The sequence below is a fragment of the Zalophus californianus genome, chromosome 8, assembly GCF_009762305.2.
Source record: "Zalophus californianus isolate mZalCal1 chromosome 8, mZalCal1.pri.v2, whole genome shotgun sequence".
Classification (NCBI taxonomy): Eukaryota; Metazoa; Chordata; class Mammalia; order Carnivora; family Otariidae; genus Zalophus; species Zalophus californianus.
Window position 1 is genome coordinate 19,348,838 of NC_045602.1, and position 27,547 is coordinate 19,376,384.

At 53.7% G+C, this 27,547-nt stretch overlaps 1 protein-coding gene across 6 annotated transcripts in view; it reads left to right on the forward strand.

Moving 5' to 3' along the window:
• The window catches only part of KLHL29 (kelch like family member 29), a 304,257-nt gene that overhangs the window by 228,140 nt on the left and 48,570 nt on the right, over positions 1–27,547 (forward strand). For all 6 annotated transcript variants that reach the window (XR_003524852.2, XM_027623488.2, XM_027623489.2 and 3 more), the window contains 2 exons: positions 11,783–11,924; positions 14,444–14,956. Coding sequence is in view for 5 of the 6 variants with exons in the window: in XM_027623488.2 (XP_027479289.1) it covers positions 11,783–11,924; positions 14,444–14,956 (655 nt within the window). In the remaining variant the exon portion in view is untranslated. The remainder of the gene's footprint in view (positions 1–11,782; positions 11,925–14,443; positions 14,957–27,547) is intronic.

Here is a 27,547-nt window from a genome sequence, read left to right on the forward strand (position 1 = left end):
GAATTTTCCCTCTGCTGTGTGAGGTCACAGCAAGAAGGCAGCCATCTGCAGACCACGGAGAGCTCTCACCAGAGCCCAGCCATGCTGACACCCTGATCTTGGACTTCCAGCCTCCAGAAGCATGAGAAATAAGTTCTGTTGTTATGTCAGCCAGTCTGCAGTATTTTTTATGGCTGCCTGAGCCGACTCAGTACAAAACAGAGATGAACCGCCAGACCTTGGCCTCAAACAACCCCCAGGCCTTGAGGGTTGTAAACTGGCACATCTAAGGGTTCAACAGTTGTTGGCTGTTATCATTCTGATTATGGTTCCTCCATTAGCCTGTGTGCTCTCCTAGGCCATAGACTATTCATCACTGTGTGCCCAGCACGGGTTAGTTTCTCGGTAAGTGTGAGGTGAAGGAATGAATGAATGCATGAATGCATGAATGATACATTAGAAGCCAATGAGCCCCGGCACGGGACGGATGAAGCTACGGTAGTCAGGCAGCAGGGCATGGCAGGGAGGAGGCCTCACTCGGCGATGAAGGGAAGGCAGCCTTGGACCAGGCAGTCTGGGCACCCGCCCAGAGGACGGGGCATCAGTGGAGGGGGCTGGTCTGGGACCCCTCAACCTGACCCAGGGACCCACAGCAAGCAGCCACAGACGGCAACACCGCATGCCATCTCTCAGCCGTCTCCGTGCAGAGCCAGGTTCACGCACCCAGGATACGGCATAGTGGTCGCACCAGCCCCTTGCAGAGCAGGGCCAGGGCCTTCAGCTGCTCTGGTCACCCACCACCCTGCTCGTCCTCCGTTGTCACTCCTGAGGAAGAGAGACTTACCTGCCCCGAGAGGGCTGCTTCCCTGTGACTCCCATCCCCTTCTACCGCTTTCCCTCTTGCCCCTGGACCTCCAGTGAGTTGGGACAGAATCTGTCTACCCAGCAAGCTCTCTGAAGAGGCGGACTGGTGCTGAATGATGCCATCTCCTTAAAAAAAAAAGTAAAATAAAATAACTCAAACCACCTCAATTCTGAACTGAGGGAGCTGAGCTGGACTGTGGCCAGAGGGTACTCCTCTCCCTCAGGGCCCTGCCTGGCTGCAAGTTGTTCTCCTGACAGAGAGCCTAAGCAAGCAGAAAGCAGGGAGAGAGAGAGGGGGCCAGGAAGCTGGGAAGGTGTTCAGGGAGTCCTTCGTTGCATGCTTCTGGAATATTCCACCGCAGAGCTGGTCAGTCCCATACCGCGTGAGAATCTAGGCTCCAGTCCTGAGACACACACTCAGGTGCTGACGTGCTTCAGTTAAGTCTTGAAGTCCCAGCAATAGAAGTATTTTAGCTCCTTCAGCGGTGCCACCCCGTCTGAGGAGCTGTCTCACAGGGACATTTGTGCTGCCTTGTTTGTTTCATTGTCCTGCCTGACCTTGGGGCGACCCTGCCACAATCCCCTCTCTTGTTCAGGCTCTAATGAGGTTGCTAAAGATGTCTGTGTCAGGCCCGCCTTGCCGAGCTTTCAGTTAACTTCACGCTCGGAGAGTCGGCTGTGCGAGTCCCACGGCAGAGGCCTTCAGAACTCAGAACTGTCCCCTCTCCCCGGCAAGCCTTTGTCTGTGTGAAAAAAAATCAGGAATCCTCTGCCGAGGCCCACGGCTCGAAGGGTAGACCACAGGAGTTTTAAAAGGAGTGTTAGGTGTTTGTTGAAGAAAGGACCCCCCGGGGGGAGAGGCAGACAGCCAGCCAGAACTCATTTTGGGGTTCTTACTGGCTCCGGGGTGAGTCCTGCACCCAAGGCGGGCTTGGTTAATCCCAGGATGCCCGCTAGGGAGGGCCTGGCAGGGCTTCGTGGGGCAGAGTGGCCAGGCCGGTCCCTGGCCCAGAAAGAGCCCGCTGCGTCCCCTGGGAGCCTGGTTCAGAATTCATATTGGGTGCTCAGAGTCCAGGCGTCTGAGGGCCAGGCCGGACCAGCACATAGTTCAGTCAGGGACACACGTGTGTCCCCACACCTGCGCAGAGGACCGTTCCTCACCAGACTCACTGAGGATTTCAAATCTGAGAACGACAAAGGCACCACAACGGCTATTGTCGGGTGTGCATCTGTGAGTCTAGGGCTGACCCTGGCGAGGATGGCCGTGTCACGGGCTCTGAGGCTGGGAGGTGAAGGGGTGGTCCCGGAGTGTCACTGCCTGCAGGGCCGGCATTCGGGAAATGTCCCATCAAAGGCCGGAGCGAGGCTGCCTTGCCGTGCCTCCCTTCCCGCCCACTTCGCTGGTAAGAATGAACACGGTCGCCGTGCTCCAGAGGGAGCTGTGTTGTCACCAAGGCCAAGGTGAGCGGGATCACGCAGGGCAGCTGGGCCTCTGAGCAGGCCACGCGGGTTACAAGGAGCAACGGCTGTCGGGGATGCGGTGGGGGGGAGGCGATGAAAGGCCCATCCCAGGTCTGCGAGCGGGTGCCCCGTGCGCTCCTCCTCAGCCCCGTCTGTCCGTCTGGGCCACTCGCTCCCTCACATCACAGGCGTCTGCTGAGGGCCAGGCCTGCCCTGCACCTTTCAGCGGAATGAAAGGGAAACTGATATCAGAGGGAACTGAAGCACAGGAAAGGGCCTCTTTCTTTTCAAAGACTTTCATTTGTGATGGGTTTTTTTTTTTTTCCTAGGCGCTCTTATTTCAAAGCCCCTTTGAAAATTTTGTGGGTTTTGTAATGGATGAAAAGTAACTTGGAAATGGGACTAAGAAGTTTTCAGTTGAAAGTTGTTAGAGGAAAGTTGAAAGCTTTGAGTTGTAAGGTGCTGCCAGATTTATCATGTCTTTTGTCCACGAGGCCCATCCGTGGGGGTGGGGGGCTAGAGGAAGGGGCTGGGGGCCCAGACAGGGCCCTCGAGAGAGCACAGCCCCGAACCGAGCCCCAGCCACGGCTGCCTCGCGTCTGCAAGAGGAACCAGCTGAGCTGCACCTTTAGCAGAAATGTCTCCAAGGTACAGACTTTGATGTGGGGAAAGGAAAAAGCAAATGCACTTCCAGAATACTACAGGAAGCTGGGTTCTATCAAAAACAATGGCTACCTCGCAGATGTTTCCTATCAGAAAAATAATTATGAGAGAAGTTAAGGCCCGAACAGCCCTGAGAGAGGGAGAAAGGGGGCCTGGCATGAGCCCTGGTAGAAAACCAGGAAAAGCATTGTTCCAGAAATGGAAGGGAAGGGGGTTTCAAGGAGGAGGAAGGAAGAGGGCAGAGGCAGAGGATGGCTGCAGTGAATCACAGGGGTGGGCACAGCTACAGAGGAGAGGTGGGGCGTCCAGAAGCCACAGAGGGCATGACCGCGAAAGAGGAAGGCAGATGGATGCTAGAATGGCAGGTGGAGTGGTCAGGCAACAAGTTTTCAGGTTTTCGGTCCCTGTGTTGGAAAGCCAAGGGAAAGGGCTGCTGATGAGAGGGAGGGACGGAGGGAAGAGCTGGAGACAGAAGGGACGGGAAGGTGAGCCCTGCAGCACCGTCGGCGTTGGAGAGGGGACGAAGTGTCTCTACCTCCCTGCTCTGAGATTGAAGAACGGGCCCCACTAGACAGTGTCGAGACCCCATTGGCGGTGTTTGGGGGAACACATTGGTGGCAGCTTAGGGTCTGGGAGGTCTGAGGGAGTGGGAGACACGAGGGAAGCCCAGCGTGCTGTCAGGGTCAGAGCAGGAGGCTCGGTTGGGCTGGACACAGTGGGGCGAGGGGAGGCCATGGCTGGTACTCAGAGCACCAGGGGAGAGGTCTAAGTGTTATCCCAACAGGTACAGTGAGTGCAGCGTTGACGTGGCTGAACCGGTTTATGGGGCTGTCGGCCACAGCAGGGGCAGGCTGGAGCCAGGTGGCCTGGGAACATTCCAGCCATCCCAGATCACTTCGGAGGGTCTAAGGATAGAATAGACGTGGGTTAGAGGCCCGAGTTTGGCCTATTCTAGCTATTATCAAACTTCTCCGGACCCTGTCACTCTCATCTGTAAAATACAGGTGAAATCACGGAACTCCTCATGGAAGGAAATCACAGCATGCCCGTGCCTGGCGTGTGGATGGTGCCCAATAAATGTGAGCCATTAGGATGGCAGCAGTCCAGGCAGCCCCATCTCATCTGTGCCTGGCATGTGTTTACAGCTGGGCTCACTGGGCCCTTGTGGTGAGAGAGAAGGTGCAGGAAGTGGTCAGTGGCTGCTGGAGACCCTCAGGGCAGGGCACAAAGCCTGCGGTCACAAGGCCAGGTTAGAGGCCGACCACTGGCCTCCGATTCTATCTCCCACCCCAGCACATGGGCTGCCCTCGTCCAGCTGTTCTCTGGGGTCACCCCCTCCTTACTGGGCTCTCCTTACCCTCCCCCATCACATCATCTTCCCCCCCACCCAGGTTCCCGGCAGGAACACTTGCCCCCCAAAGACATCATCATATTCTGTAATATGATTGGAATCTGAATATATATTTAAAATGACAAGATTGAAATTAAAATTTAAATAAAGAATTACTTTTCTGTAAGTTGCTCCGAAAGCAGTAATTTAGCAGCAAATTGATAGAGAAAGGTAAGCACTGGTCCTTTAAACCATCATGCAGTTTCCGGCATTCGAGCCAGAAGTGTCTCAATTTAACACATCATTGGTTAGTATTATTAGAAATTTCAGCGGTCTCCGAAGCACATTATGGCAGTGTTCTGAAGGGGAGGCCGAGGGCACTGGCCTGGGTCCAGGGGGCCAGAGAGGGCAGCCTCATTAATGAGAGTGGAGGGGGGAGCTCCGGAGAGCCTCCCCTAGCCCCAAGTGGGGATTTAACTGTGATGATTCTCCTGTTTGTAGTTCAGTGGCAATCATGAAATGAGAACTGAGAGACCCATAAATGTCATTTGCTCTTCCCAGAAGCCACAGATTTATAGCTTTCACATCTGACAGAATGTCCTTCTGACCCCCTGAAACTGAGGCTGGGACCAGGGGTCCATGAAGACGGTGTCACCAAGGAGCCGGCTCCCGCGAGCCACCTGAGCAAGACCCAAAAATCTGTCCCATTCAGGACCTGGCCTGCAGCTTCAGCTCCTAGATCCCCCACATTCAGGCACGCAGGCCTGCAAACTTGAACATCCAGACTCATTTCTCCCCAGGGTGAGGTCCATGGACTACCTACATCCCCTGGTAGGCCTATTAAACCACCACACTCAGGGTTCCCCTGTCTCAGACCTACTGAACCGGAAGCTCTGGGTGGGTTCAGAAGCCTGCATTCCTAACACATGCATACACCCCCAGATACTTATGTGCATTCACATTGGAGAATCCCTACATTAGCAGTGGTCAGTGCCCTACCTGTGTGTCCTTGGAATCTGTGTTCTCGTTGACAACCTGCCAGTCCTTGAAAGCCAACAACCTAGGTATAAACATCAGCTGTAATCTAAAAAACCCAGACACTAAAACAGCTCCTCCCCAAACCTGGATTTCCAACGTTAGAATACCATTCTTCAAGTAAAAATTGCCTTCCTAGGGCCTCACCTTCATGGTACAAGAGCCTCAGGGAGGTTCCTACACTCAGTCCCCAATATATCAGACTGAATAAGTTTAAACTGGCCTCCATCTGTCCCCACAGGTGGAGTAGACACCATTCATTATCAGCATCATGAAGAGGCTCAGTGCCTTGCAGGGGGAGGGATGCCGAGAAGGAGATGAAACATCCACTCCTGGCAGGGAGTGGCCTGCCCCGCTGTGCACACAGCTGCCACCATGATGTGATTCCCCAGTGTAGCCCAGGGCCTGGTGGTCAGTGGGGCCTGAGCATATTCACTTCTTCTGGGAGCTGGGTGGGAACCTACTCTTGCTGTTCTCAGACGAGCCCTGAGAACCTTCCAGAGTAAGAAGGGAAAGGAAACGGCAGCTTTCACAGCTGATGCTATGCCTGGGACCCCAGGGCCTCCACCATCAGTGTGCTCCCAAATCCGTGGGTCTCTACCAGCAACCTCGGCAGACCGTGGACTCGGAGCTGTGCCGGCTCCCTCACGTTGCCCAACTTCCAGACCAAGACCTCACCCACGCCTGGAATCTAGCTGCAAGGGAAGCTGGTAGAGCAAGTTTTCTGGCTGCCACCTCAAGATGGGGGATGTTGCCAAGGTGCAAGGCAGGCAGAGAAGATGCCCAGGGTCCACTGTGGGGCTCAGGCCACATCAACAGCAGTCCTTCGTCAGAAGGGGCCCTCAAAACCCAGAGCCAATACTTGTCTTTTCCAAATTAGGTGGAAATTACGGGGAGTCGTGAGACAAAACCGAGGCTGCAGGTCAAGCTCAGAGTTTTGTCAGCCCCCGGTTACCCACTGCTGTTGTCCTCCCTGTGGCTTGTCAGTCTTCACCCAAGGCCCCATCCCCCCACCCCCACCCAGCTGGGGTGTGCTTGGGGAGAGGCTGCACCAGCTTTGGCTAAAGCATTTATGTACGGTCCCCACTAGAGTTATGCTGCAGGCATCCTCTGTGGAACACAAAGGATACATACAGAACTGTTGCATTTATATGTCAAGAGCAACAGGCAGATGACTTTTTGGTCTTTTGCTATTTTGCGATATACACAGTAGACTGTGTATCTTTTTTCTTTTAGTGGCTTTAAACAATATTTCAAAGTATCTCACACAGATTTGTGCACAAACTCCAAGAGGTCTTGGCTAGACCATCTGCTGCTTCGGTGGTGCTGACTAGAGTCACTCGGTGGTATTCATCTGATAGCGGGGAGCTGAGGGACCCAGGCAGAGGCTGTGAGTCCTGTTAAAAGGCCTGGCCCTGAGCTGTCATAATATCATAGCCTCATGGGTCTGTTTCCTGCTTTCCCAGCCTGTGTCATCCTCTGGGTACTGGTGCAGGCCTATCCCATCCTGCTGGTGTACACTCCTCGAGGGCAGGAGCTGAGCTTGACGATCACTATGACCCAGTGTCCCGTGGTGCTTCTGGGCCACAGTGGGCAGGGAAGCTTTGACCAATTAAATGGAGGTGAGGGCTCGGGGGCTCCAGGGTCCCTTGAGGGGGGAGGCTCACTGCTGTGAGGGATGGGCCCAGCCGTGCTCAGGGAAGCCCAGCAGAAGGCAGTCCCTGCCAGCCCTGTCAGCACCACACAAGTGACAAGAAGGTCAAGATTCATAGGTTCTGGTCTGCGGAGGCAGGTTTATCAGCATCAGCAGGAGACGGACATGGGTGCTGGCATGGTCACTCCTCCCAGGGGAGGCCACTTGAACCCCAAAAGTGGACTCCGGAGCCTGGCTCTGTCAAATGTATGTAGGCGGGGAAATCACTTGTTGCTGTAAGGTTCTAGGTGGCGACTTCGGCCCAAATCCATCTCCCTTAGCGAATCCTGCCTAGCCTTTGTGGCCCAAGGCCAGCCCCATTCTTTCTGGATGTTCTCCCTGACTTCCAGGCTCCACTGAGTCACCATCTTCTGGCCTCCTTGGGCAAACAGTAGAGAGGCTGAGCTCTGGTTTCTCCAGGTGGTCCCCCAGCCCCACAGAGGTGGGCATCAACCTCAGCCTCCCACATCTTCATCCCACTCGGGCACATGGGAGGGGGCCAGTGGAGCCAGGCATTAGGCTTCCAAGCAGCCTCTGGCAGCATTCAGGGCAATGACATTGGGGGGCCCAATACACAAGGCCCCCACAGTCTGGAACCTCATCTCTCCAGTCAGGGGAGCTCATTGCCTCCCATCACCCACATGCACCGAGCTACTTCACATCTCTGTTCCATGACATGGTCCGCTCTTCTGAAATGCGCCCCATGCCTCCCTAAATGCTCCAATGTTGGCCAACACCGGAGCTCAGAGATGCGGCCGGCTCGTTCGTTCCCTGGGCACCTACGGGAGGCCGGGCTCTGCACCGGGTCCCTGTGTCATGGAGCTGGCCCACCAGGCCAGGGTCTGTACAGGCCTTGAGAGGCGTTGTGCGGAGACTGATTGTCGCATCCAAGAACCAGCGGGCATGTGAGGGGCCCCAAGCGAGCTCCATCCCATCATCTTTCAAACCTTCCTGACCACCTGGGATGCTGCTCACCTACATGGCACCTTTGTGCAAAGTAGAAAAAAGGGGCTCCCTCTCGGTGGACAAATTAGCAAAAAGTAGCCCCTCTGGGCAGTTGCAGCATCACGGGTGAACCGCCTGGTGGGCACAAGGTGCTCCGTGGGAAGAAAAGTGCCCCCTAACCCCTCTCTGCCAGGCATCTTTGCATTGTGCACTAACTTTGGCCCCCCCACCTTCCCCCAAACAGAGCAGGCCTCCAGTGCAGCTCGGTGGGCGATGTGTACCTGGGTCTCCCGAGGCTGGTAAAGCACAAGCTAGGGGCCCTGTGAGGCTTGTCGCCCGGTGAGGTTCCCGCCCCTGGACCAGCGGGCACCTCAGCCTGTGCCGCCACCTCACAGACAGCTTCATCCATAAAGGATCGGGGTCTTTAGTGTTCTTCAGTCTCTGAAAGAAGCAGGATGCTGTCAGCTGCCGTAAAAATGTGACCTTTGAAAATTTACAAGAGCTCAGGGTTTAAAAGCTGCGGCGTTAATGAGGCATCCTATTACCATCTCATTAAAGGGAAGCAGAGAGAAGCCTGCCCAGCCCAGTGATGGGCAGTGAGGGTCTCTCCGAAGCACCAGGCAGGAGGAGGGCTCTCTTCATCTACCTCTCTCTTGTCACTCCTCCCAGAAGATCATCATGTCAGGGGAGCAGAAACATGACCAGGAACACTGGCAAAAGCCCAGATGTCTGGGTGACGTCACCGATGTCCCAGATGATGCAGTGGGAGGGGGCCAGGGGAGCTTCCTTCAGCCCTGCCTTCCTCCCCCCTGCCTGGGCTGTGCTCCTGGTTGGTTTCTGTGGCATTCTTGTGCTGGGATCCCCCTGGCAAGGAGAAGTGGAACTGGGGAGGCCTGCTCGGGCTGGGGGAGACCTGGAAAGCCTTCGGTGGAGTCACAGACCTTTGCGGACTCCGGACCAAGGGAGAAAGTCTTAGCAGGAGCTCGGTTCAGAGCTGGAGCCATGGACCCGCACACAGGGCTCCCGAAGCCTCCAGAACTTTGGAGACCATGCGTTTACTTTGGGCCTGGAGCCCTTTGCGGGAGGAAGGGCTCTGGTCAGGCCCAGCTGACTCCCATCACCAGCTGCAACATCCCTCACCCACCTGGGCGCCCAGGCCCCTGGCAAAATGCACAACTGTATCCAGTTTTTTCTGAAGGGAGTGGAGAAAGGAATGTTCATTTCATTGTTTAAAAATAAATAAATAGAAATTTCTGAGCTGTGATTTGCTCGTAGGTTCAGAAGTTGCTAGTGCGAGTAGAGAGAGTGGCCTTATTTATCTTTACCAAAGGAAAAAATGAAAGACCCTGTTTCCCTTCTCACAGCAGAACGGCTTTCTTGTACATAAGAACTTGCTTGTAATCGTCGTGAAAGACAGAGCCAAGCAGTAGGCGTGTGGTAACCACCCCTGGTTGCACCCAGCCATTCCGGGCTCACCTCTGTGACCCCGGCTTCCTTCGGGAGGCTGACTTGCATACAGTTTGCAGAGCTGAGTGCTCCACTCCACTGGGAGCAGCTGCCTGAAGGCAGGGCTGAGTCTCAGTCATAGTGTCCCCGGGGCAGGGCCTGGCAGGGAGTAGGGGCCCAGTGCTTGTTTACTGAACAAACCAACTAACCAACAAATGCATTGGTGAATGACCTGGCAGGAGGGTTTTGGAGCCAAGGGACTAAGCCCTTGCAAAAGTGTGCAGTGTTTCAAGTTCAGAAACCCCACAGTTTTAGAGCAAAAACAGGAACTCCTGAAGTTTTCGAGTTCAGAATCGGGTTACTCACTGTGGAGGAGGAGACCCCAACCCCCTCTACTGGTTTCAGCCGCTGCCATAAGGCCCAGAGCCTTTAAACTCCCAGAGCCCTTCCGGACCCTGTCCCAAAGTACCCGGCGGGGGAGGCACCATGCTGATTCAGCGGGGGACAAATGGCAAGGGCGGGAGGACCCTGAAAACCAGACCTGCCTCTGGCCTGAGAGGCCTCCAGGAACCCCGGGCTGCAGAGCGGGGCTGCAGCACCCCCTCCTGGCAGAGGGGTCTCTGTACTGTCTGTGAAGGAGGGTGCCTGAGGAGGCTGGAGTGTCGTCCTTCAAACCTCACCCCCCAGACAGGGCCCTGAATGGGACATCCCACAGGCTCCTTCCCCTTCGCAAGCCTCTGGTTATGGGAAGCGACCTCTGCACCTCCCAGCCCACAAGCACCCAGGGGAAGCTGGGAATGCAGAGCTGGCTGCAAGCAGGGCGCTCTGCAAAGCCCTCTGTCTATACAGAATGCTATAGAAGCCACACTTTTGTTCCCTAAGTGCCACAGGACTATCGGTGAGTGTGGCTAAATCCCCAGCCCCCTCCCCAGCAGCCCCCACCACCACCCCCACAGCCAACCCCAAGCTCCCATCTGTCCCACTGACAGAAATGGGGCAGGGGCCTCTGAGAAGGAAGCTTGTCCATTGAATTGTTCTTTCCTCCGGAGATTCACTCTTCCCTTTGTTTCCTGCTCTGTTCACAAAAGCAAAGCATCTGAAATGCAGGCCAGAGATAAAGTGCAGCCTAATGCAATTAGCTCCGTGCAGCCCACAGGTCCTAATGGGATACGGCTCCGCTCCTCCCAGCCAGCCCTAATGCAGGCGCTGTTTGTCATCTGCATTAGGCATCAAAGATCCAATAAGTGCTGTCCTCCCTCCCCTCCACCCGCCCCTACCCAGCCATTCCCGCTGCTCAGGGAGGCCCAGTGGGGCGCTGCCCCCACCAGCAGGCTCACTGGGTCAGCTTTTGTGAGAAGTCAGGAAGACCATGGCCCTTACCTGAGAGAAGCCTGCAGATGCCCCTTCAGGCCCCCCTGGGGGACAGCCGGCTCTGCCCCCCACCCCACCTCCTCCTTCATCCCAAACCTGGTTGGGGCTCTGGCTGCAGTCTTGGGAACTGTGGAAACTTCCTGAAACCACCTGTGCTGAGACCCCCACCCCCCGACCCCCGCCACATCACAGTGATCCCAATCCGAGGCTCTCCAACATGCTTTTGAATTTCTTCTTGTTCTTTTTTTTTTCTTATTATAATGGTAATGGCCATAGTAGAAAATTTAGCATACAGAAAAGTAGAGACAAGAGAATAGGAGTTACCCATATTCCTCTCACCAAGAATAACACCCGGGCTCGCATTTCAGTTTGTTCTCTCCTACACGTACTGTTTTACATGTGAGCTTCTATTTGTGTCATTTTATGTCCTGCTTTTCTCATTTAACATTATAGTGTAAGCATTTTGCCATCTCATTATGCATTTCAGTAAACATGATTTTTAATGACCATATAATATTCCATCAAGGCTGTAGCTCAGAGACCAATGTTGTGCTAATGTTTGTTTTCAGCCTGGGGTTCATTTTCTCATTAATCTAAATTAGAGAATGAGAATCTGAAACAGAGAGCCTCCCTCCTTCCCACAACAAGGAGCCAAGGGTCCCAGGGGAGACGCTACCTGTGCTGAGCTGTCCTCCCACAGGTCTCAGGCCCTTACCCTCCCCACACCTCCTCCGTGGAGTGGCACGTGGGGGCCTCAGAGACTGGTATGGGGCCTGACTGCAGAGGGCGGCCGGGGAGGCACTGGGTTGGGTGTTCCTGGGGGTGGGACTGCAGCAGAAGCCTACAAGCACTAAGCCCAAATGCTCTGCAGCTCCCCGGTGGCGCTGGGTGTGGGGCCCAGTCTCTGCCACTGGCCCCGTGGCACCTCGGGGATGGGCCCCAAGTCAGCAGCCCCAGTCAGGCCGTGCTCATCCTCCTGCTCTGCTCCTCCCCAGGCCCCTGGAATCTCCAAAGCGGACAATCAGTCCCAGGGACTCACGACCAGCATCCGGTGGGGGCAGACGCCCATCAATCAGTCCACGCCCTGGGACACTGATGAGCCACCCTCCAAACAGATGAGGGAGAGCGACAATCCAGGTGTGTACTTCATCAGCAGCCAGAGACTCCCACGCCGAGGCTGGGAAGGGTGTCAGAGGCCCCCCGAGTACTCCAGCTCCTCAGCAGGTCCCGGCTCACGGGCCTGCAGCAGCCCAGGCCTCAGGCTGCCTGCGGGCAGGGACCCTGTGTGTCCTGGGCAGTAGCTGCATCTCTACCCCTTTCTCTTTGGGGGAGGCAGAGGGAGTGAGGGTGACATCACAGGAGTGACTGTGAATCTGCTTTGTGTTATTTTGAATAGTCCTTCCCAAACCTCAGGACTCTGGTTCATACGTCTCTCAAGTCACGCCTTCCAAGGAGGTTTTGCCTTGCCAATGTTGAAATGAGAACCGGGATGCTCCACCCCCCGGGACTGGGGACTCCTCACCTCCTACAGCACTCCAGGCCTCCTTGGGTCAGCTCTGACCATAACAACACCTTCCCTGTTACCACACAGTGGTCCCAGACCTGCCCTTAGGATACACAGAACTCGTCTGCTTGGCCCTCCACACCACAGCCCTACAGACACCTGAACATCCCACTCATCCTCGGCTCCAAGCCTTCTGCAGGGTACACATGCCAGGTCCCTCGGCCGCACTCCAGAGCCTGTGGCTGCCAGTTCCTTTGCCCTCCAGAGAAATTATTTCTCCCTCTGCGTCCCTCAGGGCCCGGAACCCAGCGCAAAGAGCCCACATGTGCTATGACCAGCACCTCTTTCATTCAGCCCCTCTACTTTGACCACTGCAGTCTTAGGTCACTTCTGATTGGCTGCTAGCCCCAGACATGCGCTGTCACCGGTGAGACCCCAAGACTGTCATGGCAACAACTGTGACCCCCGTCCCCTCAATCTGCCTCGGGCAGCGGGGTGTGGGGACTCACAGGCAAGTCCTTGTCAGTATCTTCCCCTACGACTCCTAAGATCTCTTAGATTCCAGCTCTCTATTGCTGACCTGTGCCTAACCCTCCCGATATGATGTCACCTCCAGACTGGGTGGTGAGATCCTCCCTGTCATACAACTCATTGACAAATAGCGTGAGCAGGGCTCAGTGCACATCACTAGAGACCTCCCTCAGGTCCCCAGCGTCCTCTGGGCCCGTCGCACTCTGATAATCAGTTGCCGCCATGGCCCTGCATCTCTGTACCTTCACCAGGGTTCCTGGAGAAGTCACTAGCTGTGCTCCCAAGTTCTGGTGCATCGTTTCAGGCTCCCCGGCTAATCCTGGAGAGAAATGAGCTTAGGATGGCATGTCTTGTGCTTAAGACACCAGGCTGGCTTACAGCTGGCTCCTTTTCTTCAGACTTAGGGACAGTCCCCCTTAGGGGCCTATTCTAGAATCTTGCCGGCACTGCTTCACCAATATTTGCCAGCTTCTAGTTTTCTCTAACCTCCTGTTTCTGTGAGGGAGCTCCCAGCTCCCATTCTCATCTCTGGGCCTGGGGGTTCTGAGTGGCCCCCTGGCCCCCACTCTCTTCCTCAGTCTCCCTGCCCTCAGTCTATACTGTCATTTCAGCAGCATCATGAAAACCAAGGTGGCATTTGGGTGATGGAGACCTAGCCCCACACTTATTCAGTCAGCGGTGACCCAGGCTGCCTTTCCTGTCACAGTGTCTTCTGGCTTCACTCACAAGCACGCTTGGGTCACCTCAGTGTCAGCTCAGCTTAAGGGGACCTGACCCTGCTCGGCCTGACCTGGGCTCAGCAGGCCTCGAGTCTTGTATCAAGTCTCAGGAGGTGTGTCTTGTTCAGTCAAAATTCCCTTAAGGGCCAAATGCACTTCTGTTGTTTCTCCCAGGGCCAGCCATGCAAAGGTTGCCTAGGAGAAAGCCTGGCCCCCCAGCTCCTGCCCACCTTCCCCCACTTCCCGCACCTCCTGCTCCTCCTTCCTGTACCACAGGGCCCTTGCACAGCTCCAGGTTCTGGTGTTCTCACCTTGCCCAGCAAACACCTACTATCTTCACAATCCACCTTTCTCCCCACCTCCTCCAGACAGCTATTCTCCAGAAAGGAAGGAAAAACACCAACATTTATGGAACATTTAACACATGCCAAACACTCTGCTAGTTTTTCTTTTTCCTTTTTTCCAAACACATTTTCCTCATTCAATTCGTCCCAAGAGACCTCTGAGGTAGGTGTTGCTAGTTCCATTTAACAGACGAGAAGAATGAGGCTCAGAGAAGATAAGCAACTTGCCCGGGGCTCCTGGCTAATAAATGGCAGAGTCAAAATTTGAACCCAGAACTCTTTGAAGGTCTCTGCTTTTTTTCTCTCTGTTTTGTTGCCTCTTGAGCTCTCCCAAGTAGATTGTGCTCCCCCTCTGAGGCTCCACGGCCATCTGCTCATATACCCCCAAAGCATTTATCCTATGCTACCATAATCACAGATTTTTAACCTGGGGGTTCCTGCACGCAGGTGTCTTTTCCACCTCTGTGACCTCAGCACACAGCCCAGGGCCTGGGGCAGTCGGTGTTTGCCGAGGGAATGTGTATCCAGCAGATGACATCTCTTCTGTCTCCCTTGCAGGCACAGGGCCATGGGTGACCACGGTGGCCGCCGGGAGCCAGCCTGCCCTGATCGCACACTCCTATGGAGTGACCCAGCCTCCCACCTTCAGCCCGGCTGTGAACGTCCAGGCCCCAGTCATTGGGGTGACGCCCTCACTGCCTCCCCACGTGGGGCCCCAGCTCCCGCTGATGCCAGGCCACTACTCGCTCCCACAGGCACCCTCTCAGCCACTGAGCAGCGTGGTGGTCAACATGCCCGCCCAGGCCCTGTATGCCAGCCCGCAGCCCCTGGCCATGTCCACACTGCCTGGCGTGGGGCAGGTGGGCCGCCCAGGACCCACTGCCGTGGGCAACGGCCACATGGCAGGGCCCCTGCTGCCTCCACCACCACCAGCCCAGCCGTCTGCCACCCTCCCCAGCGGTGCCCCTGCCACCAATGGGCCCCCCACAACTGACTCAGCCCATGGGCTACAGATGCTGCGGACCATTGGCGTGGGGAAGTATGAGTTCACCGACCCTGGGCACCCCAAAGGTAAGTTCCGCTGCCCACATACTCCTGTGTGCCCACATCTGTGCTTCCCCGAGCGGTCATGATGGCAGTGCGGACAGGAGTGTGCTCTCCAGCAGCTCCCTCCCTGGCCTCATCCAGCCCGGAAGCAGTGGCGGGGCCGCCCCCTGCCCAAGACAGCCTGGCCTTAGACGGAGGAGGCAGAGGGGAAGGTGAAGGAGGGAAGGAAAGCAAGGTGAGGACCTGTGAGCTGTCAAGGGGAGGAAGGGAAGGGAGAGCCTGCAAAGTCCGGGGTCCTTCGGCCTCCAGCCCAAGCCCTAGGCCATTCTCACCTCTGACCCCAAGGCCAGGCCAAGTATGGAATGAGCAGGAAACATCTGCTCCTCTTAGGGCTCCATGGAACAGTCCTTTGTGGGGCCTTCTCCATTTTCCACCCATAAGAACAGTCAGAACATGAATTGTATCCTTCCCCAGAAAAGCACCCTCTGCTGTGCCATCGGATGAGAGCAGCTCCCCAGACATTAGGTGAGGGGAATGTCTCTTCCCCAGGAGACACTCCCAGACCATCCTGAGCCACTTGGATTTTTTGTTTCAAGGACCCAAGGGTGGCTCTTTGAGGCTCCAGGAAAGAGCACCTCTAGCCTCAGCCTTCAGTGAACCCCTTTGCCCCACCCCCAGGGCAGTTTTCAAGGCAGATCTTTGACAACAGAGCCTGCAGGATGAGCCCCTAGCCTTAGGGTTAGGACAAAGTGCATCAGCAAACAGGCATCACTCCTGAGGTCTGTCTCAGGGATCTCTCCAGCTGGAATGCAGAAGGGGGCAGGAGGACTAGGGACCACAGATGTTAGACTTGGTGGGGTTCATCTGCCCCAGACTTACTTGCTATCCCTTAGAGCTCCAAACGCCAAGCCCCTCTCCTGCTGAATAGAGAGGGGAGGCAGCCAGGCCTGGACCCAGTGGCAGGCAGGAGGGCACATGGTAGGCGGTCTGCCTGCTGGGCTACCCAGGCCTCCTTTGAAAGGGGGGAGTAGATGGTCCTAGGAGGTGTGGACCTCTGGGCATCACTTCTCAGCCTTCTCGCTCACAGCTCCTGGAGATGGCTTCTCAGGGGGCCCTGTCTCTCTGCAGAGCAATGACTCCCACTAGCCATTCTTTCCTGCCTGCTCTCATGCATCTCTATCTTTAATCCTTTCAAGCAATTTTCGGACCTCGTCAGGCATCCCCACAACAAAGCCGTGTCTAGATCTCCATTGGGTTTCATTCCCAATCTGATTGCGCCCCGACTGCCTTTGTTTTGGAAATCAGCACTAGTTTTAAATGACAAAATTATAGAAAATTACATCTAAATTCTGGTAAACTCTTGCTTTGTTTAAGATCTTTTTTAAAAAAATGGACTAAATTGATTTTTTGTTTGAATTGTTTTGGTTAAGCGCTCTCTCCCTTAAAAAGGAAAAAAAAAAAAAAAAAAACTTACTCCCAGTTTATATGCGGCCAGCCCTGATACACTGGGAACTGGGTGTCCTGGCTGCACCCAAGGCTGTACCAAAGCCCAAGGCACTGGGTGGGCTTCCCTCTCCCACCATAGGGGCATCTCCCCCTCCCCCAGAGGCCTCCTAGGGCTGATGAAAGGTCTTACTGATTTGCCAAGTTTCAGACATGTATCTAGGAAGAGGACTTATTCTGGGCAGAAAGGTAACTGGCCCAGTTGGGCCTAAAGTCCCTGGTTTGGAGCTTGGCACAGAACTGGGGTCTGCCTCCTCAAAGGCACAGGTGCATTCTATAATCAGCAACCTGAGCCCATAAGTTAGGGGCCCAGGAAGTTACAGGCAGTAGAGACACACTGGGCCAGTGCGCCATTGCAGAGCCACACCTGTAACATCTTTCTGGGGCCAGAGGGCGTGAACCATCCTCTGTGCTGAGCCCAAACCCACAGACAGGAGGGAAGGAGAGAGAGGGCCCCTGAGGGAGTTTGTCCTGCTAGCCCTGGAGGGTGGATTCAGTGCTTGGTGAGGCCAGGCACAGGGTCAGCCTAGAAAGTGTCCACAGCCCTACCTTCTGGTAAGCCAGTGAGATCCCTCCAGCTCCAGCCAGCGACAACTGGTCACCCATCTGTCACGCTGATTTCCATAGCTGGCCAGGGAGCAGGCTGTTTCCCCAGAGATTACATTTAACTCACCTCTCTATTTATGGCCCTCATCAGCTGATTTATCCCCTTATATTTGTGGTGAAGAAAGACAATGAAGCATGAACATACAAATGCCTCCAAACTCAAGCCTGGGTGGGTTGTGTGTGTGTGTGTGTGTGTGTGTGTGTGTGTGTGTTTTAAGTAATTTCTCCTTTCATTTCTAATCTTAAAAGCCTTTATTGCTAAAGCTATAATTTGTCTGTCAGATCTAATGTCAAACAACTGCATATTTTTTAAAATAAGAAACCCAAATTTTAAAACCAAATCTTTGAAACTTACCATGTGAGAATCATATTCCTGACAAGACCATGTGGGTTTGGATTTGGGTCACTTTTAATTTTGCCCCTAGGGATTTTACATCTCCAAAACCCAATTGATTTCACACTCCTAAATGACAGACAGCTGGCTCCAAGTGAGAACCGGGAGGCACCGCGTGATGGTATCAACACTAGTCAGAACTCCACTTAAGGAAGGAAAAAAAAAGATAAAGAACTTTTCTTTTCTCCTGTTCTGTTTGAAAGCTTGCCCGGCATTATAATAAGATTCACCACAGAGCTCCTTGAGATCTAGCTCATTAAAGTCCCGCGATTTTTCCTCTATTGTTTGACATGACAACCTGGCCTCTCACGGGGTTGAGTAATTATGGAGAGATCCCCTCCATGAAGAACAGGTCTTGCCAGCCAGAGGGATGGGCCACTGGTATTTTTAGACTTCATTAGTGCCCTGATTTAAAATTTCACATTTTGTTTCTTGTAATTATCTTCCAATCGACGGAGCTGAAATTTCTGTTGGGGCTATGAGAGTCTGCCTTCCCAAAAAGGGCGTTGGGACTTTAATTTAAAACTTAACCAATTGAAAAATAAAGGTGGTGCAGAAATGCTTTTTGATTTGCAACAGGTCAAGCGATTGTCTCTCTTCTGTGACTAGAGAAGTTAGCTTGCATGCAGTTCACCTTAATGAGTGTTATTTAAATGCATTGAGCACATATAGATTTTCTTAAGAAACTTTATAAGATAGATCTTTCTTTCTCTAAGAACAATTTGGGGGTAGGATTTCATTCTTTTAAAAAAAAGATTATGTATTGAAAACTAATTAAAATATAGATTTCATGTGTGCAAAGTGATAAGGGAGGAAAAAAGAATTAGTTCTATTTGAATCCTGTTATCATATACCTGAGGCCTTTGTCTTGTTGGACTGGAAACCATGATGCAATCTATGGGCAGAGGTGGTGGCCAATGTCAGGCCTTGTGAGATGAGTGAGGGAAGTCTAATGTCACTGCCCCGGTACCACGGGAACCCAGCCGTGTGAGGGCAGAGGTGCACGCTCTTGGTGTCATTTTTCTATCCCCTGCCTTTTTCCACAAATGATTCCTGGGGGCTAAGAGGGTAGCCAGAGACCTTTAAAAGCCCCAGACTAATGGTGAGCTGCAGAAAGTTTATATTTTCACTTGCATGTCCAAGGAGAGAGAAGCAAGTTTGCACCTGCTCCCTTCTTCTGAACCAAAAAGCAAAATCCAAGTTGACCTGAAATGGTGAGGGCTCGTCTCTTCTGACTTCAGATTTTGTAGGCCTAGGGCGAGGGGCCATGAGGATTCCCACGGCCAGGCAGCCATGTTGTGGGGTACGCTCAGCCCCGCCCTATGGTTTCACACCTCTTCCTTCTCATCCTTGCCCCAGAACCCCACCACGGGGGAGCTCTGTGTGTCTTTATGCCAACTTCCGCTTGAAGAGCAGCCACTCTGTCTCCATAAGTGGCAAAGACAGGATCTGGAAAAGATACCTTGAGGCACAGTGAATAGCTGTGTGATGGGGACAAGTCTCCTAACCTCTCTGAGCCTCCTTTTCTTCATCTTTAAAATGGGATGAGAGTGCCATCTTCATCAGGCATAGAGGAGGTTTGAATGAGATTGTGGACATGAGCATACGTAGTACTTTGCCCTCTTGACTCTGCAACACTGGCCTCAGGTCTAGAGTTCAGCAGAGACAGAAGCTAGTGAAGAGGGGAGAAACAGAGCCCCCTCCCCGGTGGAGAGGAGATGGAAGAAGCCCAAGCTTGTTCATAGGGTTGGCAGCCCCCTGGTCAAGCAGTGTCATGGGACCACCATGTCCCCGTGTGTAAAAGGGAGTGGATGTGTCACCTTCCTGGCAGGAGGGTTTTGGACTGCTCTCCCCAGTGTGGAGCCCAGCACAGATTCCCCATCCCTTCCCCACCCTCTGACATGCCAGGACACACACTGCTCAGTGCAGATTCTGGAAGCAGCTGGGAATTCATGATAAAACTGTTTGCTTGCCCACGCATGGCTAGCCCAGAGGCACAGAATGTCCAAACTGAAATCACCTTCCCACAGACCTGCTTTTCCCGGGCCTCTGTCTCAGAAATGACATCATGAATCCACCCAGGATTTCAGAGTCAGAGCCCATGGTTGTCCTTGACCTGCCCCCTTAGGCACTGAGTCTGAAAACTCCTTTGATTCTGCCTCTTCTGGATCTGTCCTCTTTCGGCCCCCACCACCACTCCCCTCTCAGGCCACCAACAACTCTGGCCTGCCTTGGTGGCCTCCAGGCCTACGGCACATCTCCTCCCACCCGGGCCTATGGTGCAGCCAGCATGGTCTTTGCAGAACACAAGTCCAGTCCCGTCACTCCCTGGCAAATGCCTCCACCAGCCCCTGCTACTTTCGGGACAGTGCCCAACCCTTCACGTGGTGCCTCAGGGTCTGACTTCTGCCTGCCTCCACCTTCATCTCTGCTGTTCTGCTCACAGACTGCCCTGAAGCCACGCCAAGCCTAGGGTTGTCTCCCTTCCAGCTGTGCTCTGTGCTTGGCCACGCGCCTGCAGTACAGTCACCCTGCTCCCGTGGCATTCCTCCGCTAGACTGCGGGGCACTGGGGTGGGGGCAGGCAACTCCAGCCAAACGCTTGCCCCAGAGCACAGGGGAATCTGAAACTCTGACTCGGTTTCCTTGTCTATAAAAGGGGATAATAATAGAACATGCTTCTTAAAGTCGTTGTGAGGATTAAGTGAGTTCTTTTGACATAAAGCCCTTGGGATAGTGGCCAGCATGTCGTGAATCACTACAAAAGTCTTTGCCATTAGTATCTTCACTACCAATGCCAGGGCCACCTTTCAGTGTCTGTGGCCTTTTAGGGGCCCAGGGTAACATGAAAAAGCCAGAGACCAGTTTACCTGGGGAGTCTTAAGAGATTGCGTCCCCATGGTGATGTTTGAAGGACCTCGTTCCCAGGGGTCCACTTTGAACACAAGAACTTGCCTTCCCGCCTTATAACACTTTGCACCCCTCCACATCGCCGTAACAACCAGAAGGCATCAGGCTGTTGCGGAGAGGAGCTCTCTGTCGGAGGAGGTGCCAAGCTCACTGCGTGGGTCCCCCTCCAAGGCCGTATCAGCAGATGGGACAAATAGAATTCTGTCACTCCTGCAGACCAACCAACCAAGGACTCAGGCGGAGGGAGTGGGTTAGGAGCACGTGGCCAGCAGCACGGAAGGTGGCCAGGAGCCCGGGTTCTGCACCAGACTCCTGGTGTAGAATTCAAACTCCACTACCCACTGACCCAGTGGGCCTGTGCTAGAACACTGGTGTCTCAGAGCCTCAGTCTCCTCATCAGTCACATGGAGAGAATATTAGTGCTGTCATCATAGACACCTTTTAAGGACTTACGTAGGCAAAGTCTCAACACAGCGCCTGGCACATAGTAAGCCCACAGCAATGTTAGCTGTTGTTATGACCGCCACTAATGTCAAGAATCCTGGAAAAGAAATATCGTCTGGTGCACCTTTGACTCAAGCCCACCATTGTTTCTAAAGCAAGGTTGGCCAAAATAATCTCCCAGGTCTAACTGACATAGCCCTCAACACAGATCTGGAACCAAATCCAAGACCCGCTGTTACCCTAACTTTCCTCTTTCCAGCCTGCCCACCTCCCTCCCCAACACACACACCCTCACCCAAGAAATACGTGTTTCAGAGCCTGTGGAATTTGACACTTCGTCTACACAAGGTGCTTGGTCCTTGCCTGGGCAGTACCTGCCCCAGCCCTGCCTCCAAAAGCCCTCCTCCCCTTCCCAGGGCTCTGTCCTCCTGAGGTTTGTTAATCATTAATTGGAGGGTTATCCAGGGCTTAACTGTTGTGTTAACAGATCATTTGATGATGAGCGAAACAGGCAAGCGGAAAGATGCAGCAAAGGCCCCTAGACCACCCAGAGACCATGTCATTCTCGGAACAGCGGGTGACCCCAGCACCGCAGCCTGTGTGTAACCGTCTCAAGGGCCCTCTGCTCAACAGGGTGCCCGGGCCCCCCTCCCCAGGGAGCTGAGTACATGGAACTAGGAGTAGCATGTGGGCTTTCAGGCCCAAATCTCTGCTGAGCATTTCTGAGATCAGAAATCTTGCTCTGGCCCTAACTGTTGATGGGCAGGGCCAGCAGAGTCAGGACACCATGGGAATGAGAGGACTCTTCAGATTACAGCAGAGAGAGAGAATATTTCCTTTCCAGGGGCTTTAGGAAATGGCACTGACCCACAGCAAGAAGCCAGCTGCCTGGTCTCAAGCCCACACAGATACGAGCAGGGATGACCACTAGGTTCTAGATCACTCAGAGGCCACCGAAGAGCATGAATCAAGTCACCTCCTTCCCTGCTGCACCACCAACCATTTAGTGAGCAAGTAGTGTATGTAGTATTAGGCACCTACTGTGTGCAAGGCCCACAATAGCTCTTCCCACTCAAAAGATGCTGTGGAATGTGCTATAGCTACATGCTCCATAACAATCTCTGCTCCTACTGAACATGAGGCCCTGTGGGGATGCCTACAGTGTTACAGACACTGTCCCCGGTGCTGGGATGGATGGCAGTGTCCCTGGAAGAGGCTGCACCCCACTTGGGGAGTCCAGGGGGAGGCAGCAATAAAAGTCACAGGGGCTGGAGAAGAGAGGTCAGTGTGGACTGGGCCTTCAAAGGCAGTCAGAATGATGGAGGGGAGTGAGCAGAAGGGAGGTGGTCCTACAGAGGCAAGATCTTAGGTAAGAATGTTTGAAATAAATGCCAGCAACACAGAATTATGATTTCTCAATAGAGAAATCATATGATTTCTATCATAGAGCCACACGCACACTTCTATTCAAATGGTTCATAGGGCCTGTCCCGATTTGAGACAGGTTCAGCTAAGTGATTTATACTTGAGAGCCCCAGAAGTCCGATCCCTGACCTCTTGGTACACAGAGTTGAGGAAGCCTGGACTTTCCTCCAGCTTCTTGGCTTTACTTGCCCAGTTAGTGATGGCCGGGTAAGGATCCCTGATCTTGGGCAAGAATCCATTTTATCAGCCATTCTGGGCTTGCAAGGTGAAGTCATCTTGGTCTTGCAAGGTGAAGTCATTCTGTCCAAGGTCAAGTCATTCTGGTCAAGGTCAAGTCGTTCTGGTTTTGGAAGACCACTCTGGTATCGCAAGGTGAAGACCCCATGGTCTTTAGGGACTTTGATCTGGGTAGGAAACCCTTGAGGGCCATGAACCCCTCACTGGGAAATCAGTGCACACCCAAGGTCCAGAAATTCTTTGTAAACCTTTCTCTCTCCCATTGTGACAGGTTAATGGCAAGTCTCCTGTTGCCTAGTCATTCTGCAAACATCTAACACATGCTGTCTTTGCTAGGAAGGGCATGCCGTGCCAGGCTGATCCCTAACATTTTTCCGTTTTTAAGGTTGGGAACGAGTTTTGAGAGGGGAAGAGCTGGGCAAAGCTGTGGTGTGCCTGCTGCCGCTCCCCGTGTGATGGGAAGGTCACCGTGCCCCAAACCATGAAACCAACGGGAGGAAACGTGGCCCAACATTGGCTTTAGCTGAAATGACATTCCATTCAAGAGCATGCTCACTATTCCAGAAGCATAAAAGGTCAAAATAGCACATGCATGTTAGGAACTGAAAACTTGGTGTAAATTGCTTAAAGGTAAAAAACGGCCAAAAGCTTGCGATCTGTTGAAGTCGTCACCATTGCCTGTTTTCATCGTATAACGCTCTTTCTTTTCAAAAACGTATCTTAGAGGGAAACCCAAGTGTGCATCAGTGCATCACCAAGAAAATGCTTTTTTTACTTTCTAGCTCTGCCAGCCGCCTTTTGGATGCCCTGGCAACTGCGCCGTGAACTGTCTGGTTTTGCCCACTGGCCCCTCACGGCCTTTCCCTCCTCTCTTCCATGTAACTCCTCACTGTTGTCACGGCTCCGTGTCTCAGGCCCAGGTCTACACACATAAGGGCGACCGGGGATCTGTGTTGCACCCCTGTCTATGGAACCAGTGTCTTGGGCTGTGTATGAGTGTGTCAGGGCTGTCTTCACAGCAAGCCCCCCACTGGGCAGCTAAAACAATAGGCGTTTGTGTCCTCACGGTTCTGGAAGCTACAAGTCCAAGATCAGGGTCTGCCTGCGAGGTTGGTTCCTCGTGTGGCCGCCCTCCTCGGCTTACGGATGGCCGTCTCCTTCCTGGGTCCTCACGTGGCCTCTCCTCTGTGCAAGCCTTCCTGCTGTCTCTTCCTTGTCTTACATGGATTAGAGTCCCACCCTCATGACCTCATTTACCTTGAGTCACTTCTTAGTGGCCCTATCTCTAAAACAGTTGCTTTAGGAGTTAGGGCTTCATATGAATGGGGCGGAGTGGGGGGGAGACACAATTCAGTGCATAACAGGCTACGTGTCAGTCTAGTTGGCAAATGGCGTTAAGAGTTTGTCCTTGTCATCTTGCCTGGACAATGTCTCCTCCCCGGTCAGGCCACACTCCCAGGGCCATCACTGACCTTGCCCACATGGTACCATTTATGACTGGGCCCCCCATAAGTGTGTGGGTGCCTGGTGCCCCCACTTCCCCCCATGCATGCCTTGTGGACCTGCTGGCTTGTGGGAGGTGGCACTCTGGTCCCAGCAGCCTGGCCGTGTGTGCCCCATGGGCATGGCCCGGAGAGACCCAGTGAGCAGGCCCAGAGCAGCCCGGCCCAATGGGCCCTGTCTCTAGGTGGCTTTCTGTCTGCAGGGACAGAGGTTCCCGGGCAAAGAACTCCTAGCAGCAGATGAAGTAATCGCTTAAGGAGTGGGGATGGTTTCCCAGGGGATTCTCTAGAGACAATGTGATATCTTGGTGAGAGCCCTGAACTTTAGTTTCCTTACCTATAAAATGGGGGGGGGGGGGAGGGGTGGTTTCTAAATGATCTTTAAGGTAATATCCCACTCTTATATTCACTGTAGTGGTGTGGTAGGGGTGAGAGGGGGCGGAAAGGAGGGGGATGGGTTGTTGCTTAGGAGTAAATTCTCACCAACAAGGGTAGGTGATGAGTTGCCTGGGAGAGCACAGCTGGGGAGTGGGGGCAGCTGTCTATGCTGGTAGATGCAGCTCTGTCTTTCGGAAGGGCATGGAGTGGATATTTTATATTCATTATATGTTCACTCTGCATTTATGTAACCCTTGCATCTGCTCTCTGAAGTGGATTCACAGAGGGAAAACCGAGGCTTGCATGAGACACTGGCCTGGATCTAAGTGGTAGAGTGGGAATGGGAGTCAGGATCAAGACTGCCTGCCTCTAACCCCCATTCCCTTTCCACCCTACCACACCTTGAAGCTTCCCCGGCTTGTCACTCGGCATTTCTGGGCTAAAGATAGGTCATGATGGCTGTCTTACATTTCCTGAGGTCATGTGTCTGATATCTCTCAACATAAATCAATGATTCTTGGGTTCTTTCCTCATCTCCGAAAGTACAGTGTGACAGATGGATGGGTGAGTGGATGGACGTAATTCCTCAAGTAAACCCATGAGGGACGTTGGGCCCTTGTTGCGGACTGCAGACAGGGCACCACCGACCACCCCAGAAGCCACTGGAGCTTGGGAATCAGGCAGCCCTGGAGATTCCTTCCCACCGTGGCATCTCCCACATCTTCTACACCAGTATTGCCAGTGCAGTAATGTTAATGGAGCCAGCCATCCAATGAAGGAGCCAATTCCGTGCAAAGATGATACATCTTTGAAGTTACTGAGGTCTATGGATCTTATGCCCTTTTAAACGAACACAGTCCTGGAAATCCACCAAACAGCAGCACTTAGAAATCGTTACTGATGCGGTGTACCTCTGTCACCGAGGGATGAGGAGCCGCCAGGACCGGGCTCCTGGAACTGGCTTCCCTCTGACACGTCTGGATAGCCTTCGGCTCCTCGGGAGCTCAAAAGATGTCATGCCTGGCCAGCCATTCTTGTCCTTTGCAAAGTCCCCAGATCGTGGTGCTCAAGGAAGAGTGTGATAACATGGAGCCATGACTCTCTTGAGGAGTATTCATCCCAGCCCACAGCCTCAGGCCCAGCCTCGGGATTAGCTGGAAGAGGCGCTCAAGCACAGCTAGAACATCGGCGCTTCCAGGCTGGCCACGGCGCAGGGTGGTCCCTGGGGTCGGGGAACGTGAGCAGGCGGTTTCTAGGAAGCGTAGGTCTGGAACGGGCCGAGGAGAGACACAAGCCTGCCGTCAGCCTGCCCGCAGACTGAACAGGGACCATCACGCCATGGCCCCGGGGCCCCCTGAATATGCTCTGCCAATGCTCTGCCCAATTTCAGTCTCCTTCCCAGTTCACACTGCTCGCAGTTGCTGAAGAACACAAAGTGGTATTTGTTGTGCCCACAGAACATCTGCTGAAGGCAAAACTTGTGTTCATCGCTCTTCACTTCAAAAGACTTGCCGTGTTATAAAAAGAAAGGGACCATCTGTCCCTCTTCTGGACCCCAGCACCTCTTGGAAAAGATTTCTGTGCAAGAAGGCAGTGAGAAGTCAGCGCTGACTTCAGGGAACTATTCTGAGGCCGGAAGAGAAGGGTGCCTCCCCACTGAAGGGAAGTTGAGGTGGCAGATGGAAGCCACTCTGTGGCGGCCACGAGACAGGAGACACTGTTGGGAAGGAAGCAGCTGTGGGGCCGGGGAGACGCTCCATCTGTGCGAAGGCCCAATTGGGAGGATGAGGGATGTGAGGGCAGCCCAAGAGGAAGGACCAGGAGGCATGCAGGGCGGCGGGTGGGGGGGTGCGGGGGGGGAGAAGATGTGGAAGATACCATCGCCATTTTCGACATACCTGCTGCACAGAGTCAGATATCATCCGTTTGCAGTCCTCTGCTCAGCTTGTCTGGCCTTTCTTATCCAAAAAGCCCTTTAGGACAGTTCTTTATCTTGGGGGCCACATAGGTGCCATGATTCCCCTCCAGTGGCTAATTGGGGTGTTCTTCCAGAGTGTGTGGGGTGCGATGTGAGGCCTGCTCAGGGTTTGTCTGCCTCTCGGCACCAAGATAGAAACATGAGCCGAGCAGCCAGGAGAATCTGACTGGGCATCCAGGTGGAGCTGAGGTGAGCACGGGTGGGACCTTCAGCGGGGAGGCATCCCCCCCGGCCCCCGCCTCCCGGCCACACTCTCTCCCAGGCGGGCCGCCCACTGACTGCAGCTCCGCAAAAGGCCCTTCCTTCCACCTCCTCTACACACACCCAGGAAAAAGCTGGGTTTCTACCAGAATCTTAGCAGATGCCAGAGAGCCTTGGTCTGTGAACCTCTAAGCTTGAGGCTTATTTTGTTTCAGATCAAAACCTGCTTCTCTTCTGAGCTTCTGTCCTGGGGTGGAAACGGGGGGAAGGTGCTGGAGGTTCTGAAGTGGGGTCCTCTGAGGACACCCCTTGCTCCCATTTCCTGCTTGTCTCTGATGGGAGGGAATGAATTGGGAGCCTTGCCTCTGTCCTAGGGAGGGTTTGCTCGTTTTCATCCACAAGGCTTAAATGTACAGAATTCCCCCCACTTGAGTGCATGCATTTAGATTCTGAGGATGAAGGCAGTTCCTGGAGTAGCATATTCAAGGCTCCCAGAATCCTAAAAGGTCACACTCCTTTTATTCTCGCCTCTTTTCACTTCTGTTCTGTTCTTATTGATTTCTTTGGGCCCATAAGAAAACTCAGTAGGCAAAGCCTGCTACTTCCATTGAAATAAAATATTCTGCAAACCACACACCATAAAGAAATAATTGCAGTCTGTATATATTGCTAATGGACATCTCTCAGCAATTCCCTGTCTCATAAGCTTTAAACACAGACATTAGGATAAATATGCAGAAACCCCCATTTGGGCAAATTACTCTGCATTTCTGAACAGAAGGAAGATTAACCATGTGCTGATATCTTTGGAGGAGCTCAGCAGAGCAGGAAAAATTCACTGGCCCTCTCTGGGAGGAGCTGGGGACTCTGTGAGGCCTGGATGGAGGACAGAGCTGGAGGCCCAGCTGGTATCTTCTCCTCCCCTGGGCCTGAGGCTCCCCTGGAGCACTCGGGGCTTGGCCTTAGGAAGAGGGGACTGGCCACCCCCCCTGGCCAGATCAGCCTCGTCTGAGCTGGTTGGTCACATGGGTGTCCTGC